At 32.4% G+C, this 18,333-nt stretch overlaps 2 protein-coding genes across 2 annotated transcripts in view; one reads left to right on the forward strand and one right to left on the reverse strand.

Annotated features, from left to right (window-relative positions):
• LOC145252796 (26S proteasome non-ATPase regulatory subunit 2-like) overlaps positions 1-3,973 on the reverse strand; it is a 74,697-nt gene extending 70,724 nt beyond the window's left edge. Inside the window, exon 1 of the mRNA XM_080112743.1 lies at positions 3,826-3,973. Within this exon, the coding sequence (XP_079968869.1) occupies positions 3,826-3,909 (84 nt within the window). The 5' untranslated portion in view covers positions 3,910-3,973. The remainder of the gene's footprint in view (positions 1-3,825) is intronic.
• Positions 3,974-4,093: 120 nt separating this feature from the next.
• LOC145252797 (osmotic avoidance abnormal protein 3-like) overlaps positions 4,094-18,333 on the forward strand; it is a 2,582,558-nt gene continuing 2,568,318 nt past the window's right edge. Inside the window, exon 1 of the mRNA XM_080112744.1 lies at positions 4,094-4,331. The gene's annotated coding sequence lies outside the window, so the exon portion shown is untranslated. The remainder of the gene's footprint in view (positions 4,332-18,333) is intronic.

Here is an 18,333-nt window from a genome sequence, read left to right on the forward strand (position 1 = left end):
ATGAAACTGACATATTTTTTTTTGTTTGTTCTAACTTAAGATTTAACACTACTTTTGTTTCGAAATAAATTTTGGGCCATGCTAAAGATGACTCCCTTGTTAAAAAAGATCTAGGAATTCATTATTACCTAAACTTAGAGACGTTGCAAGCCTATCCTTGTTTTATCGTTATTTCCATGGCAGGTGCTCGTCTGAACTCCAATCTCTCGTCCCCCCTCGCCAATCTTTTACGAAAAACACCCGTCTAGCTGAATCCACTGTGAAAAATTTCCCCCACTCTATATCTGTGCCTAAATCAAAACGCGGATTCCATGAACAAAGCTTCTTTCTTAGAACTGCACGCCTGTGGAACCCTGTTCCATCTGCCTGCTTCCCACCGGACTACAACTTGGATGTCTTCAAGTCCAATGTTAACAAATTCCTAATGAACCGCCCCTTTAAGTAAACACTTCATCAAATCTCCACACTAACGTAATGTACTTGCAATAACCCTTATCCTTGAGTGGCTTCCGAGCCTTGATAAGTGGTGATCACTGTAAAAAAAAAAAAAAAAAAAAAAATTCATGATAAATTTTTACTTGGTTTCCATCTTAACATTTTCCTTTAAAATGACAACTTTTAAAGGTTTCCGGGTATGCTGAAAACGAATCACATTTAAATTTTCAAAAAAAAAATAAATAAATAAATAGATTTCGGATATTAAGCATTAATTATTATTTATTAATGTAATTCCTTATGTTATAAGTGGTGGCCATTGTCCTTCGTGTAAGCTATTTTTGGCACTTGCTTGCATAACGTAAGACATTATATTGCTTTAATATCCAGAAAACTATTTGTTTATGGAAAATTTAAATGCGATATTCGTTTTCAGTATACACGAAAACCTGGAAAATCGTCATTTTAAAGGAAAATGTAAATGTGGAAACCAAGTAAAAATTTACCGATTAATTATTTAATGGTTATCTTTACGATTACTGTTTCAACTTTACTTCCGTTTGCTCCTTCGTTTTTATTTATCTTCTTTTTTACAGTAGCTTTTATTTATTAAATTTGAGGAGATGGCTCATCAAAGTAAAATACAAAATAGGTAAGGGAAGTCCCCCCCTCTTTCCATGTTAAAAATGTTTTTTTTTTATTTTCTAAATTATAATGTTATTTAAAAAAAACAAAACTGTAACATGGGTGGGTTAGAGCAACCGGAAGTGGAGTGGAAACAGTAATCGTAAAGATGACCCAATTTAATTAATGCTTGTAAAATAAATTATGGTGCTTATGCAGTGTGCACTTGTTGGACCGCGTCATTTTTCAAATAGTATTTAAGTTAAATTCCAGTTTCACGATATCTTTTTGTTTATTAAATTGTTAGGTGAAATGGCGGACCTGAACGACAATCACTTCCCCTATAACTTTTATATGTTTTAGTATGTAGCATAGTTTTCGATGTTGGGGTGTGTGTGGGGGGGGGTATTCCGAAAGCCGTTCTAACCATAGGGAGGTTGGGTGTGTTCATACTACGCTGGGTTAGGTCGTAAAAAATACCAACTAGTACCGCTACCGGTGAAAATTAGAGAGAGGGCGATTTTCGTTCAGGTCCACCACCACCACTCCACCGTTGGTATTTTTTGGACTCCACCGGTGAAAATATAGAATAGTAACAAAATACCCTCCCCACGTTAAGAATGGCTTTCTAAATAACGGCATTATTTCAGTGCGGTACAACTACAACAAGTGCATAAAATACCATACTTATATAGTAATCTTTTAATTTCATATGATTTCGTTTTGTTCAATGGATGTTTATTTCATACCGGAAGTAGAAATGTTTGCTTTTTAGTAAAGTGAAAGAAAAGAGAGAAAATGAACCTAAGTTTATTTTAACATTTTTAGAAAAAATGTTATTTATATATATTTTTTATATATGAATAAAAATAAGGAAATTAAACTCAAAAAGTGGATTCCAAATAGGACAATTTTCAATACAATTACTTTCATGAATAAAGTGAATTGTTTTGTTTATAATGTTTATTTTAACGAAGTACGTTATTTATGTGTAAAATTAAATAAGTATTGTATTTTTATGGGGTTGATACAAAGTTTTATTTCCATGCAATATACGCGGCGAAATATAAACAAAACATTTAAGAGTAAATTTAAAATTTTAAAACCATTTAACAGATTTTGTATTTATTTTTCCGAAGGGTACTTATGCAATATGCATCTAAGTTACTGCCCTGAAATAACATCTAGAAACCCATTCTTAACATGGGGAGGAGAGAGTGTTTTGTATAATAACTATTCTGTACTTTCACCTAACAATGTTATAGTAAATCGATCCCCCCCACAATAGAACCAACCAGTCAACGTTTGAAGGCCAAACTGCTTTAAAAAGGCCAATTTTCAGTATTGCCAGATTGGCCCTCTCTTAAGGCCAAATTTATCGAATTTGACATTTTTAAAAGCAATTTGGCCTTCAAACGTCGACTGGTTCTATTATGGGGGATCGATTTACTAGAACGTATCAGAAACTGAGCGCTCCCTAAAAATCTTTAAATATTGGGTATTTATTTAGATTAGGTCCACCTCCACAATTTTCTTTTATAGGTTTTCGGGTATATTTATACAAATACCGTGACAGCGAATTAGTAGAAAAAAATGTACCCTAACCCTAACCCAGTTTTCAGATTCGTGTTCAGCACACCGAAACGTAACAGAATACTACGTAAAAGATTTTACTAATTCGCTGTCACGGTGTTTGTATAATAATACCGGTTTGGTTTTCGACTATGCTGAATACGAAAATCGCATTGAAATGTTGCAGAAATAACTATTTATCGAGATATAAAAAGTTGTATTATGCATTGTATTCTTTGGCGGACATCTTTTTTACGCGCGTGCAGTGTCAGTCATAGATGAGTAGATTTGTTTATAGCGCGCACGCGCGTAAAAAAGATGGCAGCAAGAATCCAATGCATAATGCAACTTTTTATATCTCGATAACTACTTATTTCTGCAAAATTTCAATGCGATTTTCATATTCAGCATAGTCAAAAACCTCTAAAAGTCGTCATTTAAAACAAAATTGTGGAGGTAGACCTAATCTGAAAAATTTACCAAAAAAAAAAAAAAAAAAAAAAAAAAACGAAAAGAATATATAAGTTGGGGGGGGGGGAGGGTGCAGGTCCACTATTTGTTTTTAAACCAATATTACAAGTTTTAATTAAAAAATTAAAATCGTTTACTTTTATAATGAGAAGCAAAATTAGACACATTGAAATAGAATATTCGTTCGTCAAACAACAAAATGTAAATTACAATAGATATCCTTGTTAATTTTTCACTATCAAAGAATAAAAATTCAAATTACGTTATAATTAAGAAATGTATATATTTTATAAACATCTTTCATTAATAATTTTCTTCTTTTTTAAACCATGTCATGAGATCCGTCCATCTTTTTTACTAAAAAATAAAACACTGAAGTCCCCTTTTAAAAACTCTCCGTTCTTTTTTAATGAAAAAAAAGACATTTGTTTGAAAAGTCTATTAAACAAACTATTTGCGATAATCCTATAATTATTATTAGACATAAAATAACTTTAAATAAGTCTATAAAATAATATAATACAATATATGTGTGTAAAAATATACTAAATCATCGAACAAAAACGTGTAAGCGAGCGACATTAGTAGACAAAAAAGCCGATCATGACATAGCAGAAACTGCGGCGACATGACTACCGGCTTCAAAAATAGTTACAAACTATATTTATTCGGAAATAACTGATCCAGATCAAATAAATGACTGTTTATAAACAATAAACTCACAAGGTCTTGTTCTTCCTCTTTCGGTGGAGTCTTGGAACCCTTTTTTTCCTTGGAGTTAGCATCGGTTTTTTTCTGGTCCGCCATCTTGTCTAATAATGTTCTAACGAGATTTCAAGTAACGTTGTTTTGTAGAATAACTTAAAATTATGATTTTGTTTTTTTATTTAAACATAAGTTTTCGACAGAAAAACTGATTTTAATAAATAATCTTTAAATAAAAGTAAAAACTAATTTAGATTTTATTTCAGATAAGTTTTACCCAGAATTCCCATTTAAAAAAGCTGTCGTCTTGAAACTCGTGTTTTCATTAAGCAAATGACGAAAGTAAACAAACATTGGACATACGTAATTTTTTTAATCAAGACCGGCAACACTAGTTTTTTTTTTTAATTGCAAGTTCATATTAAATTGACAGGAAATTAACTCCACTGTTATTTAAAAGACTGTCCTATTTTTTTTTTTTTTTTCGTTGTTATTTTTTTTAAAGACAAAACTTATTCCGAAAGGTACGTATAATGTTGTAATAGTTTCTATGGAAACCAACTTTTTTTAAAATATTTTTCTGGAAAACCGTGTTTTTGTTTGTTTGTTTTTTTTTTTTTGTTTTTTTTTTTTGTGTGTGCTTTTCATTTTTTTTAATATCCACTATCTTGCTTATATTTTATTTAAACTATTTTAATGAACAAAAAATAATTAAATGTTTATGTATGTTTTTATTTATTTAATTTTTTTACATGCTGAATTATTTTGGAAACGTATATAATTGAAAATAAATTTAAAAAAAAGAAAAGTTTTTTAACAACATTGAAATAAGTTTATTTCGTTAATTCCTACTTCAGTCACGTAAATTATTCAAAGTAAAACGTATTTTACTATTTTCTCTAACAACTTAGTATTACTATGCCTTAGAATAAAAAAAAAACGAATTAAAATAGTAATTTATAACTACGTTAAATTATTTATTTGTAGAAAAAATGGGGTCCATGTCAATGTTATAGTTCCAGAAACAGGAAATTCAATTATCTCCTTTTTGACTCCTCGCTTCCTGCATTTTTTTAAAATTATTTATTTATTTATTTATTTTTCCGTAAATCGAATCACGAAAAGTGAGAAGCTGAATTTCATTTCCTGTTTCTAAAACTACAACGTTGACATGGACGCCATTTTTACTTAAAATGAATGCTAATTTAATGTGCCTTGCAGAGAAATCAACTAGCCATAAATTACTGTTTTTAATCTAATATTGGTGCAGCCTGAGATAAGTAGGTCCAGCAGACGAGCCTCGTTCTGAAAAATCTGAACAGTTAGGTCACGTTAAATTTTGACACCGGTGCTGCTGCTTACCATTATTGAACCTTTGAATGATGGATATATAGAAAGCATGGGTCAATTTTGGAAAAGTTACGAGGAAGTGAAAGCGTTTCTAAGAAAGAAAAATGTTTTACGAGCGGCATGTCTGATTTGTCAAAAACAAATAACAGAAGTACAACGAAAGAAAAAGACAATTTATTTCACTTTTTCGTTTTGAATTTTTTCTTTAATTTTTTTTACTTTTAGCTTAACTTGCTTTTATATTTCACCATTTCGTTTTTTTAGTAATAAATGCTTATCTACATTAAAAACCGACCTTGTGTCTAACTCTGCCCTCGTGGGGAGACAAGTAAATAAGAAGTAATATGGCGGCTGAAAAACGTTTTTCGACCACCATAAAAGCATTACAATACATTTAAATCCTGGGGTTTGTATTACTGTACACATAGATTCGAAAAAGTTGTCAAAACAACAAATATATAACAAATAAATATTATCAAAGGCAAGATAAGTTATTTTTCTACCAAACTGGATACATTTTTTGGGTTTGTATTACTGTACACATAGATTCGAAAAAGTTGTCAAAAAACAAATATATAACAAATAAATGTTATCAAAGGCAAGATAAGTTACTTTCCTACCAAACTGGATATAATTTTCGTGTTTTTATTCAATTTAACATGTTTATTCAGCTCGAAAAACATACAGTGTTTACCGATGTATTGGAAAATTCAAGATGGCGGCCGATTCTCTCGTTAACACGCTAAGTTCAGGAAAAGGTGTTATAAATAATAAACTAGACAAAATACTATTAAAAACCACCGAATATATGTCAAGTTATGTCACGGTAACATATATTGAGCGAATTTCTAGCAGTATTTTGTCTAGTTTATTATTTATTACACCTTTTTCCAAACTTACCGTGTTAAAGAGAGAATCGGCCGCCATTTTGAATTTTCCAATACATCGCTAAACACTGTAAGGTTTTCGAGCTGAATAAACATGTTAAATTGAATAAAAACACGAAAATTATATCCAGTTTGGTAGAAAAGTAACTTATCTTGCCTTTGATAACATTTATTTGTTATATATTTGTTTTTTGACAACTTTTTCGAATCTATGTGTACAGTAATACAAACCCCATTTTTTGTGTTTTTATTCAATGTAACATGTTTATTCAGCTCGAAAAACATGCAGTGTTGCCCGATGTATTGGAAAATTCAAAATGGCGCCCGACACTCTCTTTAACATGGTAAGTTTGGGAAAAGGTGTTATATATAATAAACTAGACAAAATACTATTTAAAAAACACCGAATATATGTCAGCTTATGTCACGGTAATATATATTGAGCGAATTTCTAACAGTATTTTGTCTAGTTTATTATTTATAACATCTTTTCCTGAACTTACCGTGTTAAAGAGAGACTCGGGCGCCATCTTGAATTTTCCAATACATCGGTAAACACTGTATGCTTTTCGAGCTGAATAAACATGTTACATTAAATAAAAACATGAAAAATATATCCAGCTAGGTAGAAAAGTAACTTATCTTGCCTTTGATAATATTTATTTGTTATATATTTGTTTTTTGACAACTTTTTAGAATCTATGTGTACAGTAATACAAACCCAAGAAAAAAAAGAAAAAAAGCGCTTTAAAATAATAAAAACACTAAAGCTTTTAGGAAGGGAAGTTTCAGGCGCCCCTATTATCCCAAAGAACCTGCTATGTAAACACTTTGCATATTTTTCAATGATTATTTACAAAGAATTTTCTTTACAATCCATTTTTATTTAAAATTAAGAAATTATTTTCTAAAATATTTTGTTTTGTTTACATTTTATTTTTAAGTAAAATTAAAAAATTAATTTTAAAAATATTGTTTATATCCATCTTCATTCAAAAGGGTAACTTTTTGGTAGCTTCACCGATTGCTAACCTTAATTTTTCGAATGTCAGAACGAGGCTCGCCTGCTGGATCTACTTATCTCAGCTTCACCATTTTCATATTTAATTCGGCAAATCTAGGTTTACTTTGGTTCGTAATGTGTATAAGCACCGGTATTTTTTATTTTTACTTTAACTACAACTCAACATTCACCATTAAATTGGTGATTGAATTGGTTTTCGGGTATGCTGAAGGCGAATAGCACATTTAAATTAGGAGCAGACAAGTAGTTTTCTTGATATTAAGACCTTTATTATTCAAATGTAATCTTGTTAAGTGTTGAGACATTATGTTGAACAAAGATGGCAGCCAAGAATCAGTGCAGTCCCGATACTGAGTGTAAAGTAATTGCCAGTAACAAAGATGGCGACCAAGAATCAAATGCGGTCCGTGACGTAGTTAACGGCAAACTGATTGAATCCAAAATTCGACAATTTTTATAGAACCTTTGGAAGATTTTCATTGGTTGGTTAGCACAACCGGTGGTTATAAAAACGATCGTCAAAATCATTGGTGTCATACCCCCATTACTCGTGATGGGGAAGGTCTCCTAGCGGCTTTGGCTGCAGGGAGACAGGGTAGTAGTACTCGTCAAGGATTCGTCACTTGACACTACTCAGCCCAACAGGTGAGGGGCTGGGAACCGGCCCAGCACCTGTTGGACTGAGGTATGCTGCCTGGGTAATACCTAGTGGTCCACTCTCCCAGGCCTTGCCAATGGGCTTTCCGGTGGAGTAAGTTCATTGCTTACTGCCTGAGGCGCCCCTACTAAGGAATGCCAACGGGGTTACTCAGGCAATTTTTACAATTGCAGGAGTGCCCCTCCTTTAGGGTAGCCTGCTGGATCCCCACTTTCTGGCCTTGTACCACATTTTGCCGAGGTGGGCGGCAAATAAATAACTACCCCTATTAGGAGTCAAAAATATTTAACAAATCTCTTATGTTTTCACTGGCGGCCATAATTCCTCCTTTCTCCCCATGTTAAGAATAGCAAATGCCACTGACATTCATTAAATAATACATTGGGAAAAAATATCTTAATATCCATTAAACTACTTGTCTTCCTCAAATTTGAATGTGGTATTCGTGTTCTTTTGAGCAGTTTCAAAAACCTATAAAAGTCGTCAATTTAAAGGTGAGTATTGAGTGGTCGTTAAAGAAAAAATTTACCGAAAGAAAGAGTTGCCACAAAGTGAAGAGAACTTTTAGGGCTTGTTTTGAAAGAAAGGTGACAGTTCGATTAAATAAAAAAAAAAATTAAAAATGTCATTTTAAGCAAAAACAATATTAATTACCTAAGTGCCATGTCAAAAAATGTCAAAAGTAATATATCTAAAATTTACGAAAATTCATTGAATAGAAAGTTATTTATGTTAAAGTAATTTTTACGAAAATTGGGGAAAATTGCATTTTTCGTAGATGTTTGAAAGTAGACCGTGAAGAGTGCAAAAATTGGTGACTTAACTTGGAAAACATATTTTAGATTAAATCGTAATGGCGTACAACAGGTATATCCTATAGCAAGACTTTTTTTTTTTTTTACTAAAAACACAATAGCTATTGTTCTATTCGGTTTGATGGATTTTCGTAATTTTTGAATATAGTACTATTTTCGACATGGCAAGTAATATTGTTTTTACTTAAAATGACATATTTTAAAAAAAATTGATCTGTCACCTCTCTTTCAACAAGCACCAAACTTTCCAACATTACAACACATAAGTTGCAGTGACTTGAACAGAAATGCGATTCCAACGAATGTCATAACATTTTGCATTCTTTCCTACAAGCATTCTATCAGATTTACCGTTCCATCGAGTTTCTTGGACACAACACAGGTCAACACATTTTCTCTTAAAAAAACTAAACAATTATCCAGACCTTCGACACAAGCTTCCAATATTTAAACTACATTGTCTGAAATTTAGCCGATTTTCTTTGGCAGTCATTGAGGCAAGATTTTTATAAACTGGATACCGTTCCAGTGTGATGATTAGAGCCAGAGGTTTAATGTAATATCAAGATAGGTAATTGATTGGAATATAATTTAAAAAGTAGAAATATGAAAATGGGGCAATTTATAAATTCCATGACTAATGGAAAATAATTAAAGAAAAAGACATAGTTGGGTGGAGGTAGGTCCAACTGCTTTCTCTCTCCAATAGGGATTAGAAGAATGTTCATATATGTATACATTTCGCCATCTGAAGAGTGGCTATTTTGGAATATTTTTTTGAATGACATAATGTTTGTCGTCCTAAAGAAAACAACGCTACAGCTTTATTTTAAAATTTTTATTGGAAAAATTAATTCGGGTAACTTGATATAGTAGAGCTGACATCTATTCAATATAGCCGCCTTCAGCCTCAATCACCACCTCGATACAGGTCCAGAACTGGGAGCATGCCTCTTCCACAAGTGCCAGCAGGTGCACCAGAAATTCCTGAGACACATTCTGGGCATCAGGTGGAACTCTTTTATACCTGATATGGATGTTCTCATGTGAGCTGACGTCCCATGTATCGAGAAGTTGATTATACGTGACCAGATGAGGTGGGCTAGACATCTGACAAGGATGGACGATGAGAGATTGCCAAAGCGCCTGTTCTATGGTGAAATTACACAAGGAAAGCCTCCACAACATAAACATAGGAAATGCTTTAAGGACAACATCAAAGATAATCTTAAAGCTCTTGGTAGTGACGTGTCCAGTTGGGAAAATGCTTTCGATGATCGTAAAAAGTGATGCTCTTTGGTTTATCATCAGGAGCAATTGTTGTTGTTATTGTTTTCTTTTCCTTTGAGGCGTGGTATATTTATAATTTTTTTTTTATTGGTTATAAAAGTGGGTGCAGGAAGGTTAGGGGCGAATTATTTTTCATTTCAATTTGCCTAAAGAAAAAGAAAATGATAACAATGATAATCAGATGCACCGATAGAAAGCGCTTGAGAAGAATATAGCTAAACAACAACTTTTGGGTGCCATTTTATACAACAGCCAGCTGAAATTAAAAAGACCGTTCGGCGAATGGAAAAGATATTCAGAAATTGGAAAAAAGGTAACTGTATTGTGTTCAATCAAACATGCTTATATATATATATATATATATATATATATATATATATATATATATATATATATATATATATAACAAAATCAGAATGCTCCTTAAAAAGAAGTGTTTAACAACATCTTTAGTTTACCAAGTCAGAATAACAATTAAGGAAAATCCTACTATAAATAAATATTTTATTGATATTGCTTCAAGGAAGATATCCCGACCACAAATGCTCTTTCAACAATCCAAATTACTCATTCAAAGAATCACTTTAAGTATACTACCTAGAACTAAATATTTCAAATCAAACACCACTGTCAAAAGGGATATTTTAAAGAAAACCAACACTTGACAATTTTTAAATACACCTTGTTATTTATGCCTTAGTGAAAAATTATATGTGATTAGATTTAAAGATAGAGACAAGCTTCTTTTTTTTTTGTTTTTATAACAAGAGAATCCCCAGAGGGTAAGTTAATGAGTGTACGGTAGTCATCAGGGTAACAGTGTAGCTGCAAAGTCGGCCAGCAGAACAGAGCTTTTAAACAAAAAATATAAAACATCAATAAATTGTATGCATTACAAATCACATCTTCTCAACCATCTACACACTTCTAAAATATGTTAGTTTTTGCTACTTCTATATATCTTTGCTTTATGATCTTGATTCATGTCATTTTAGTACAAACTCATATATCTTGTTTTTATATATATTTAAATAAGTGTCCAGACTTTTTTGTACAAGCATTTAAAATTGTCATCGACTCTTGGAAATTCAGTATGTTATCACTATACATCATAGGAGATGACTGACCAATTTCCATGATTTCAGGTTTAAATTAACAACTACAGCAGGAATTGGAATACACCCTACTAAAGCCTGATTGTCACAGCTGGTGAATTTTAAAAATGAAATCTGGACTTCAGGACACTTTAGAAGAATGCTATGCAATAAAATTCTGTTTTAAACTTGGAAAAATGCCACAGAAACGTACGAAATGCTTCAGACTGCTTTTGGACCACCTTGCATGAATCGAACATCAGTTTTTGAGTAGCATAAGAGACTCAAGGAAGGCATGCAGCCCCAGACCATTACATTCCCACCACCATGCTTGACTGTAGGCATGATACACTTATCTTTGTAATTTTCAAATTGGTGTACATGGGTGTCCCCTCAGGAGGAAGCCTTTTCTGAAGGCAATACACAAGAAAGCCCACAAACAGTTTGCTGAACATGTCAACAAAGCTCATAAATTACTGATGAGACGAAATTTAATTTGTTTGGTTCTGATGGCCTTAAGCATCTGTGGCGGCGACCAGGTGAGGAGTACAAAGATAAGTGTGTCATGCATGGTGGTGGGAATGTCATGGTCTGGGGGCTGCATGACTGCTGCAGGTATTGGAGAGTTACATTTCATTGAGGGAGACATGAACTCCAACATGTACTGTCAAATACTGCAGCAGAGCATGATCCCTCCCTCCAGAAACTGGGTTGCAGAACAGTGTTCCAGCATGACAATGACCCAAAACACACATTCAAGACAATCATTGCTTTATTAAAGAGGCTGGGGGTAAAGGTGATGGACTGACCAAGCATGTCTCCAGACTTGAGCCCAATAGAACATCTTTGCGGCATCCTCAAGCAGAAGGTAGATATGCGCAAAGTCTTAAATAGCCTCCAGCTCCGCAATGCCGTAATTTAAGAGGGGAAGTGCATTTCAGTGGCTACATGTGAAGCTCTGGTAAACTCCATGCCCAGGAGAGTAAAGGCAGTTTTGGATAATGATGGTGGCCACACAAAATATTGAGAGTTGACATGTTGTATGTTAATATTGACAACTTTTTGTAAAGAGTGTACTCATTTTTGTTACCAGGGATTCAGCTTTTAATGGCTTTATTTTGAGTTATTTTGAGGGGAAAATAAATTAACTCTGTTATATATACTGCAGACAGACTACTTTTCATTGTGTCAAAAATAATTTTTTCCAGTGTTGTCCCATGAAGAAATATACTTAACTATTTCAAGAAATGTGAGGGGTGTACTCACTTTTGTGATACGCTGTGTGTGTGTGTGTGTACAGTCCTCAGTAGTAGTGGAGATGAAACAGAGCCCTTCAGGGTTGACACGGGAGTGAAACAGGGATGTGTCATTGCCCCAACCCTGTTCTCCATCTTCTCTTCATTACTGCTATCCTCCATCTCACGGACAAACATCTTCCCCATGGAGTTCGGATTATGTACAGAACTGACGGGCGACTTTTTAACATCAACAGATTTAGGGCCAAAGGTCGAACGAACACCATATCCATTATGGAGCTACAGTATGCAGACGATAACGCCCTTGTAGCCCTCTCAGAAGAGGACCTACAGTGTACACTGGTTGCCTTCACGAGGGTGTACAAACAGCTAGGACTAACAATTAATATAAAAAAAACCCAAATCTTCCATCAATCACCACCAAACAGTACTCCAGTCTCACCTCCAAACATCTCCATCGACAACGCTAGACTGGAAAATGTGGACCACTTCCCATACCTAGGCAGCATCCTATCATCAAAAGCCAACATAGATGATGAAATACAACACCGTCTCAGCTGTGCCAGTGGGGCTTTCTCAAGGCTAAGGAAGAGAGTATTTGAGAACCGTGACCTTCTGGCAAAGACCAAAATCATGGTATACAAAGCTGTCTTGCTGCCCACTCTTCTCTATGGATCGGAGACCTGGACCACATACAGGAGGCATGTAAAAACCCTGGAGACGTACCACCAAAGATGCCTCCGAAAAATCCTCAGAATCAGTTGGAAGGACAGACGCACCAACACCAGCGTCCTGAGTGAGGCTGACATTCCCACTATCACCGCTACTGTTGCTCAACGCCAGCTCAGATGGACTGGTCATGTTGTCCGAATGCCGGATCTCCGCCTCCCAAAACAGATTTTCTACTCTCAGCTTGTTGAGGGAAAGCGTGCCCAGGGTGGCCAAAAGATGAGGTATAAGGACAACATCAAAGCAAATCTAAAGCGGTTTCACATGGACCTTGAGACATGGGAGGACGTGGCTGGGAGCAGGTTGGCATGGAGGAGCGCTGTCCACGAAGGTGCTGTGCTTTATAGTAGTGACCTAAATCAAGCTGCTGAGGATAAACGCAAGCACAGAAAGGACAGATTATCAACCAGACACACTCAACCCCACCCCACCACCACTACCTTTATCTGCCCAAATTGCACAAGACAAATTGGGTCTAGGATTGGGCTATATGCTCACCTGAGGACCCACAGAAGCTACAACGGAGAACAGTCTTACTCGGACACGAGTGACCGCCAATGATGATGATGATGATATATATATATATATATATATATATATATATATATATATATATATATATATATATAGGAACTTGAGTTCCTTCAACTATAACCGAAACCAAAACTTGTGTAGAATTCTTGGTAAAATTATTTATAAAAAGAATAGATAACGTGAGTGGCATCAGCTATAACCAAAACTTATGAAGAATTCTTGGTAAAATTATTTATTACAAGAAATGGAAGGTCATAACAATTAAACGACAGTCATTCCGAAGAAAAAAGATGTGTGACACACAAAATAACACACACAATATCGTATTAATATATAGATATTTTTGTTTTATTCTATATATATATATATATATATATATATATATATATATATATATATATATATATAAAAATAAAAATTACAATAAGTTTACCAAGGTAATCAAAATGGTAAACTTAAAATATATTATAAATATTAAAGAGTTAATATTTACAAGTAAAATAAACTCAGCCAGATGTAAAAGCTCAATAAAACCGAAAAGGAAATAGAGCTTATAATATGAAGAAATGATTAATAAAATATGTTAAAAGACATCTTGAAAAAGAGTTAAAAACATATTTAATTTTAAAAAAGGAAACACAAGATAAGTGGATAGTCCTATTAGGACTATCCACTTTTCTTGTGCTTCCTTTTTTAAAATTAAATATGTTTTTAACTCTTTTTCAAGATGTCTTTTAACATGTTTTATTAATCATTTGTTCATATATATATCCTTATTCTTATCTTTTATTTATATTTTTAATCATTATGCTATAATTATATTATCCGTTTATTATAATAATTTTCATTATATTATTATACTAGCAGGACCCATTAACCAACGTTGCCCGGTGGAAGCATGACATGTCCAGAACAGAATCGTAAAAGGACCCCCCTTGAAAACCAATTAAATTACAGTTGTTGATGGTGGCCACTGCCATCCCTGGAAAATAGCATACACTGGTGGCTGTGATGCAAATGAAATAATCTGGCTTCCACTGTCGGGCATTATTTTCCAGTGGCAATTTGTGGAAGTCACTGTTTGTGATTGTCAGCACTGTTGGTTACTGGGGATTAGTGTTGGCTTGGCGTGATAACTTGCAGGTACTGGCTGATTCTAAAGAAAGCATTTATTAATGCTTTAGATTGAGCGAAAACATTGGTAGATGGCTGCCTTTTATCGATGACAGTATCTTTCAAGTCTGCCATCATTTTTCTTCTCGGTATACTGCACGCATTTTTTTCTAAAAGTAGCTCTAGCGCATCTTCCAATTAATAAAATACTCCACAGAAAGTAAAAGTCGTAAAAAAAACAAATGTATAACAAATAAATTTTTTTGTAGCTAATAAAATGTTCGTTGAAACCTACATGCATAATAATTTTGCGTTTTAACTTATTTTAAAGCATTTAATCAGTTCTAAAAAGAAAGTGTCGACATGATAAAGTTACAGCTTTGAAGCCAAAATAATCAGTCAAGAATTAAAAATTTAATCGTCAACCTAAATAAAAAATGCAAAAAACAACACCAACAAAAAAAAACAAATATAGTATCATTAAAGTCTTGATAATCGCTCAAAAATAGAAAATTAAATATTGGTACCCGTACAAGGAATTGGGGGGGAGGGAAGTGGCGTGTCTGTAATTTGTGCATATTTACATTCTAAAACCAATGCTGCATTTACATATTGAGGGTGTTCCGTCCAAGCAAGGAAAGAGCAATATGTGTTTGATTACATTTTGTTTGTTCCGTATGCGCAACGAAAAAGTTAGCAATGCATGTTAAAATGCCGATACTTCTCTAACCTTTTGTTAGAGCTCACCGTGGTAAAATTTTAAGGGTTCCAGTATTTAATTTTAATAATGGTGAGCAATTATGAAGACTTCAGATAGGCAAGATATATTTTTAGCAGAATTTCATCATATGTAGAAGTTGATTTAATGTTATGTTTGTGCGATTATCAAATGTTAAAAGATGTTATGTATATTTTTTTTTTACTTATGCACGTATGTTAACATGCTGAATTGTTAAAAATAAGTTGCCAGTATTTATGGGATAAATTTGAAGGTTACCATTTTCTGTTTTTGAGCAATTATGTTTGTATTCTGTTTTTTTAGTAGTATTGCGTCCTGTAGAGAAGTACTTTTTTTTTTACAGCATCTGTTATTAATTTGTCAGGTGAACGTATGCAATAATTGCAAAACACTATCCCACCACACGTTTGTAATGAGTTTCTACATCACATGATTATGCATAAGTCTAAAAGAATGTAATGAATTTTCAAAGAAGAAAAGTATAAACATATAAATATTTTTATCAAACCGTGGCATATGTTTTGCGTAAACATCCTCCCCTGCTTGTATGCGATCAGAATGAGAAAAAGTTTTATGTTAATAAATTAGTTAATTTGTAAAATTAGATGTGTAAAGGGAAAGAAATAAGCAAACATTATTCATTAAACCTCGAATGATATAATATCGATCAGCAACTACTAGTATGTTGCCCACATTTGACAGCAATGAACATAAAGAAAGTAAGAATAATGTAGAAGATACATTTACTATTAAATACTATACGTATGCTTGTGTATATTTTAGTCTTAGCAGAGAAGCTAAACAGTCATTAGTTATGTAAAAGGGGTGGATGATTCGTTCGCTGTTGTTATGTTAGAAATTAAGCCTGTATTAACGTCTGTAGAAGTATTTGTCCTAATGACGCCATGTTTTAATGTTATAATGTTCTTGTAATCATGTGGTATATTATAATGTTCTTGTAATCATGTGGTATATTATAATGTTCTTGTAATCATGTTGTATATTATAATGTTCTTGTAATCATGTTGTATATTATAATGTTCTTGTAATCATGTTGTATATTATAATGTTCTTGTAATCATGTTGTATATTATAATGTTCTTGTAATCATGTTGTATATTATAATGTTCTTGTAATCGTGTTGTATATTATAATGTTCTTGTAATCGTGTTGTATATTATAATGTTCTTGTAATCGTGTTGTATATTATAATGTTCTTGTAATCGTGTTGTATGTTATAATGTTCTTGTAATCGTGTTGTATGTTATAATGTTCTTGTAATCGTGTTGTATGTTATAATGTTCTTGTAATCGTGTTGTATGTTATAATGTTCTTGTAATCATGTTGTATATTATAATGTTCTTGTAATCATGTTGTATATTATAATGTTCTTGTAATCGTGTTGTATATTATAATGTTCTTGTAATCGTGTTGTATGTTATAATGTTCTTGTAATCGTGTTGTATGTTATAATGTTCTTGTAATCATGTTGTATGTTATAATGTTCTTGTAATCGTGTTGTATATTATAATGTTCTTGTAATCGTGTTGTATATTATAATGTTCTTGTAATCGTGTTGTATATTATAATGTTTTTGTAATCGTGTTGTATATTATAATGTTCTTGTAATCGTGTAGTATATTATAATATTCTTGTAATCATGTATGTTATAATGTTCTTGTAATCGTGTTGTATGTTATAATGTTCTTGTAATCATGTATGTTATAATGTTCTTGTAATCATGTATGTTATAATGTTCTTGTAATCATGTATGTTATAATGTTCTTGTAATCATGTTGTATGTTATAATGTTCTTGTAATCATGTTGTATGTTATAATGTTCTTGTAATCATGTTGTATGTTATAATGTTCTTGTAATCATGTTGTATGTTATAATGTTCTTGTAATTTTGTATGTTATAATGTTCTTGTAATCTTGTTGTATGTTATAATGTTCTTGTAATCGTGTCGTATGTTATAATGTTCTTGTAATCGTGTCGTATGTTATAATGTTCTTGTAATCGTGTCGTATGTTATAATGTTCTTGTAATCGTGTCGTATGTTATAATGTTCTTGTAATCGTGTCGTATGTTATAATGTTCTTGTAATCGTGTCGTATGTTATAATGTTCTTGTAATCGTGTTGTATGTTATAATGTTCTTGTAATCGTGTTGTATGTTATAATGTTCTTGTAATCGTGTTGTATGTTATAATGTTCTTGTAATCGTGTTGTATGTTATAATGTTCTTGTAATCGTGTTGTATATTATAATGTTCTTGTAATCGTGTTGTATATTATAATGTTCTTGTAATCATGTTGTATATTATAATGTTCTTGTAATCGTGTTGTATATTATAATGTTCTTGTAATCGTGTTGTATGTTATAATGTTCTTGTAATCGTGTTGTATGTTATAATGTTCTTGTAATCGTGTTGTATGTTATAATGTTCTTGTAATCGTGTTGTATATTATAATGTTCTTGTAATCGTGTTGTATATTATAATGTTCTTGTAATCGTGTTGTATATTATAATGTTTTTGTAATCGTGTTGTATATTATAATGTTCTTGTAATCGTGTAGTATATTATAATATTCTTGTAATCGTGTTGTATGTTATAATGTTCTTGTAATCGTGTTGTATGTTATAATGTTCTTGTAATCATGTATGTTATAATGTTCTTGTAATCATGTATGTTATAATGTTCTTGTAATCATGTATGTTATAATGTTCTTGTAATCATGTTGTATGTTATAATGTTCTTGTAATCATGTTGTATGTTATAATGTTCTTGTAATTTTGTATGTTATAATGTTCTTGTAATCTTGTTGTATGTTATAATGTTCTTGTAATCGTGTTGTATGTTATAATGTTCTTGTAATCGTGTTGTATGTTATAATGTTCTTGTAATCGTGTTGTATGTTATAATGTTCTTGTAATTGTGTTGTATGTTATAATGTTCTTGTAATCGTGTCGTATGTTATAATGTTCTTGTAATCGTGTCGTATGTTATAATGTTCTTGTAATCGTGTCGTATGTT

This window comes from Euprymna scolopes, chromosome 29, assembly GCF_053919585.1.
Source record: "Euprymna scolopes isolate OS-2025 chromosome 29, ASM5391958v1, whole genome shotgun sequence".
In the NCBI taxonomy this organism is placed as follows: domain Eukaryota; kingdom Metazoa; phylum Mollusca; class Cephalopoda; order Sepiida; family Sepiolidae; genus Euprymna; species Euprymna scolopes.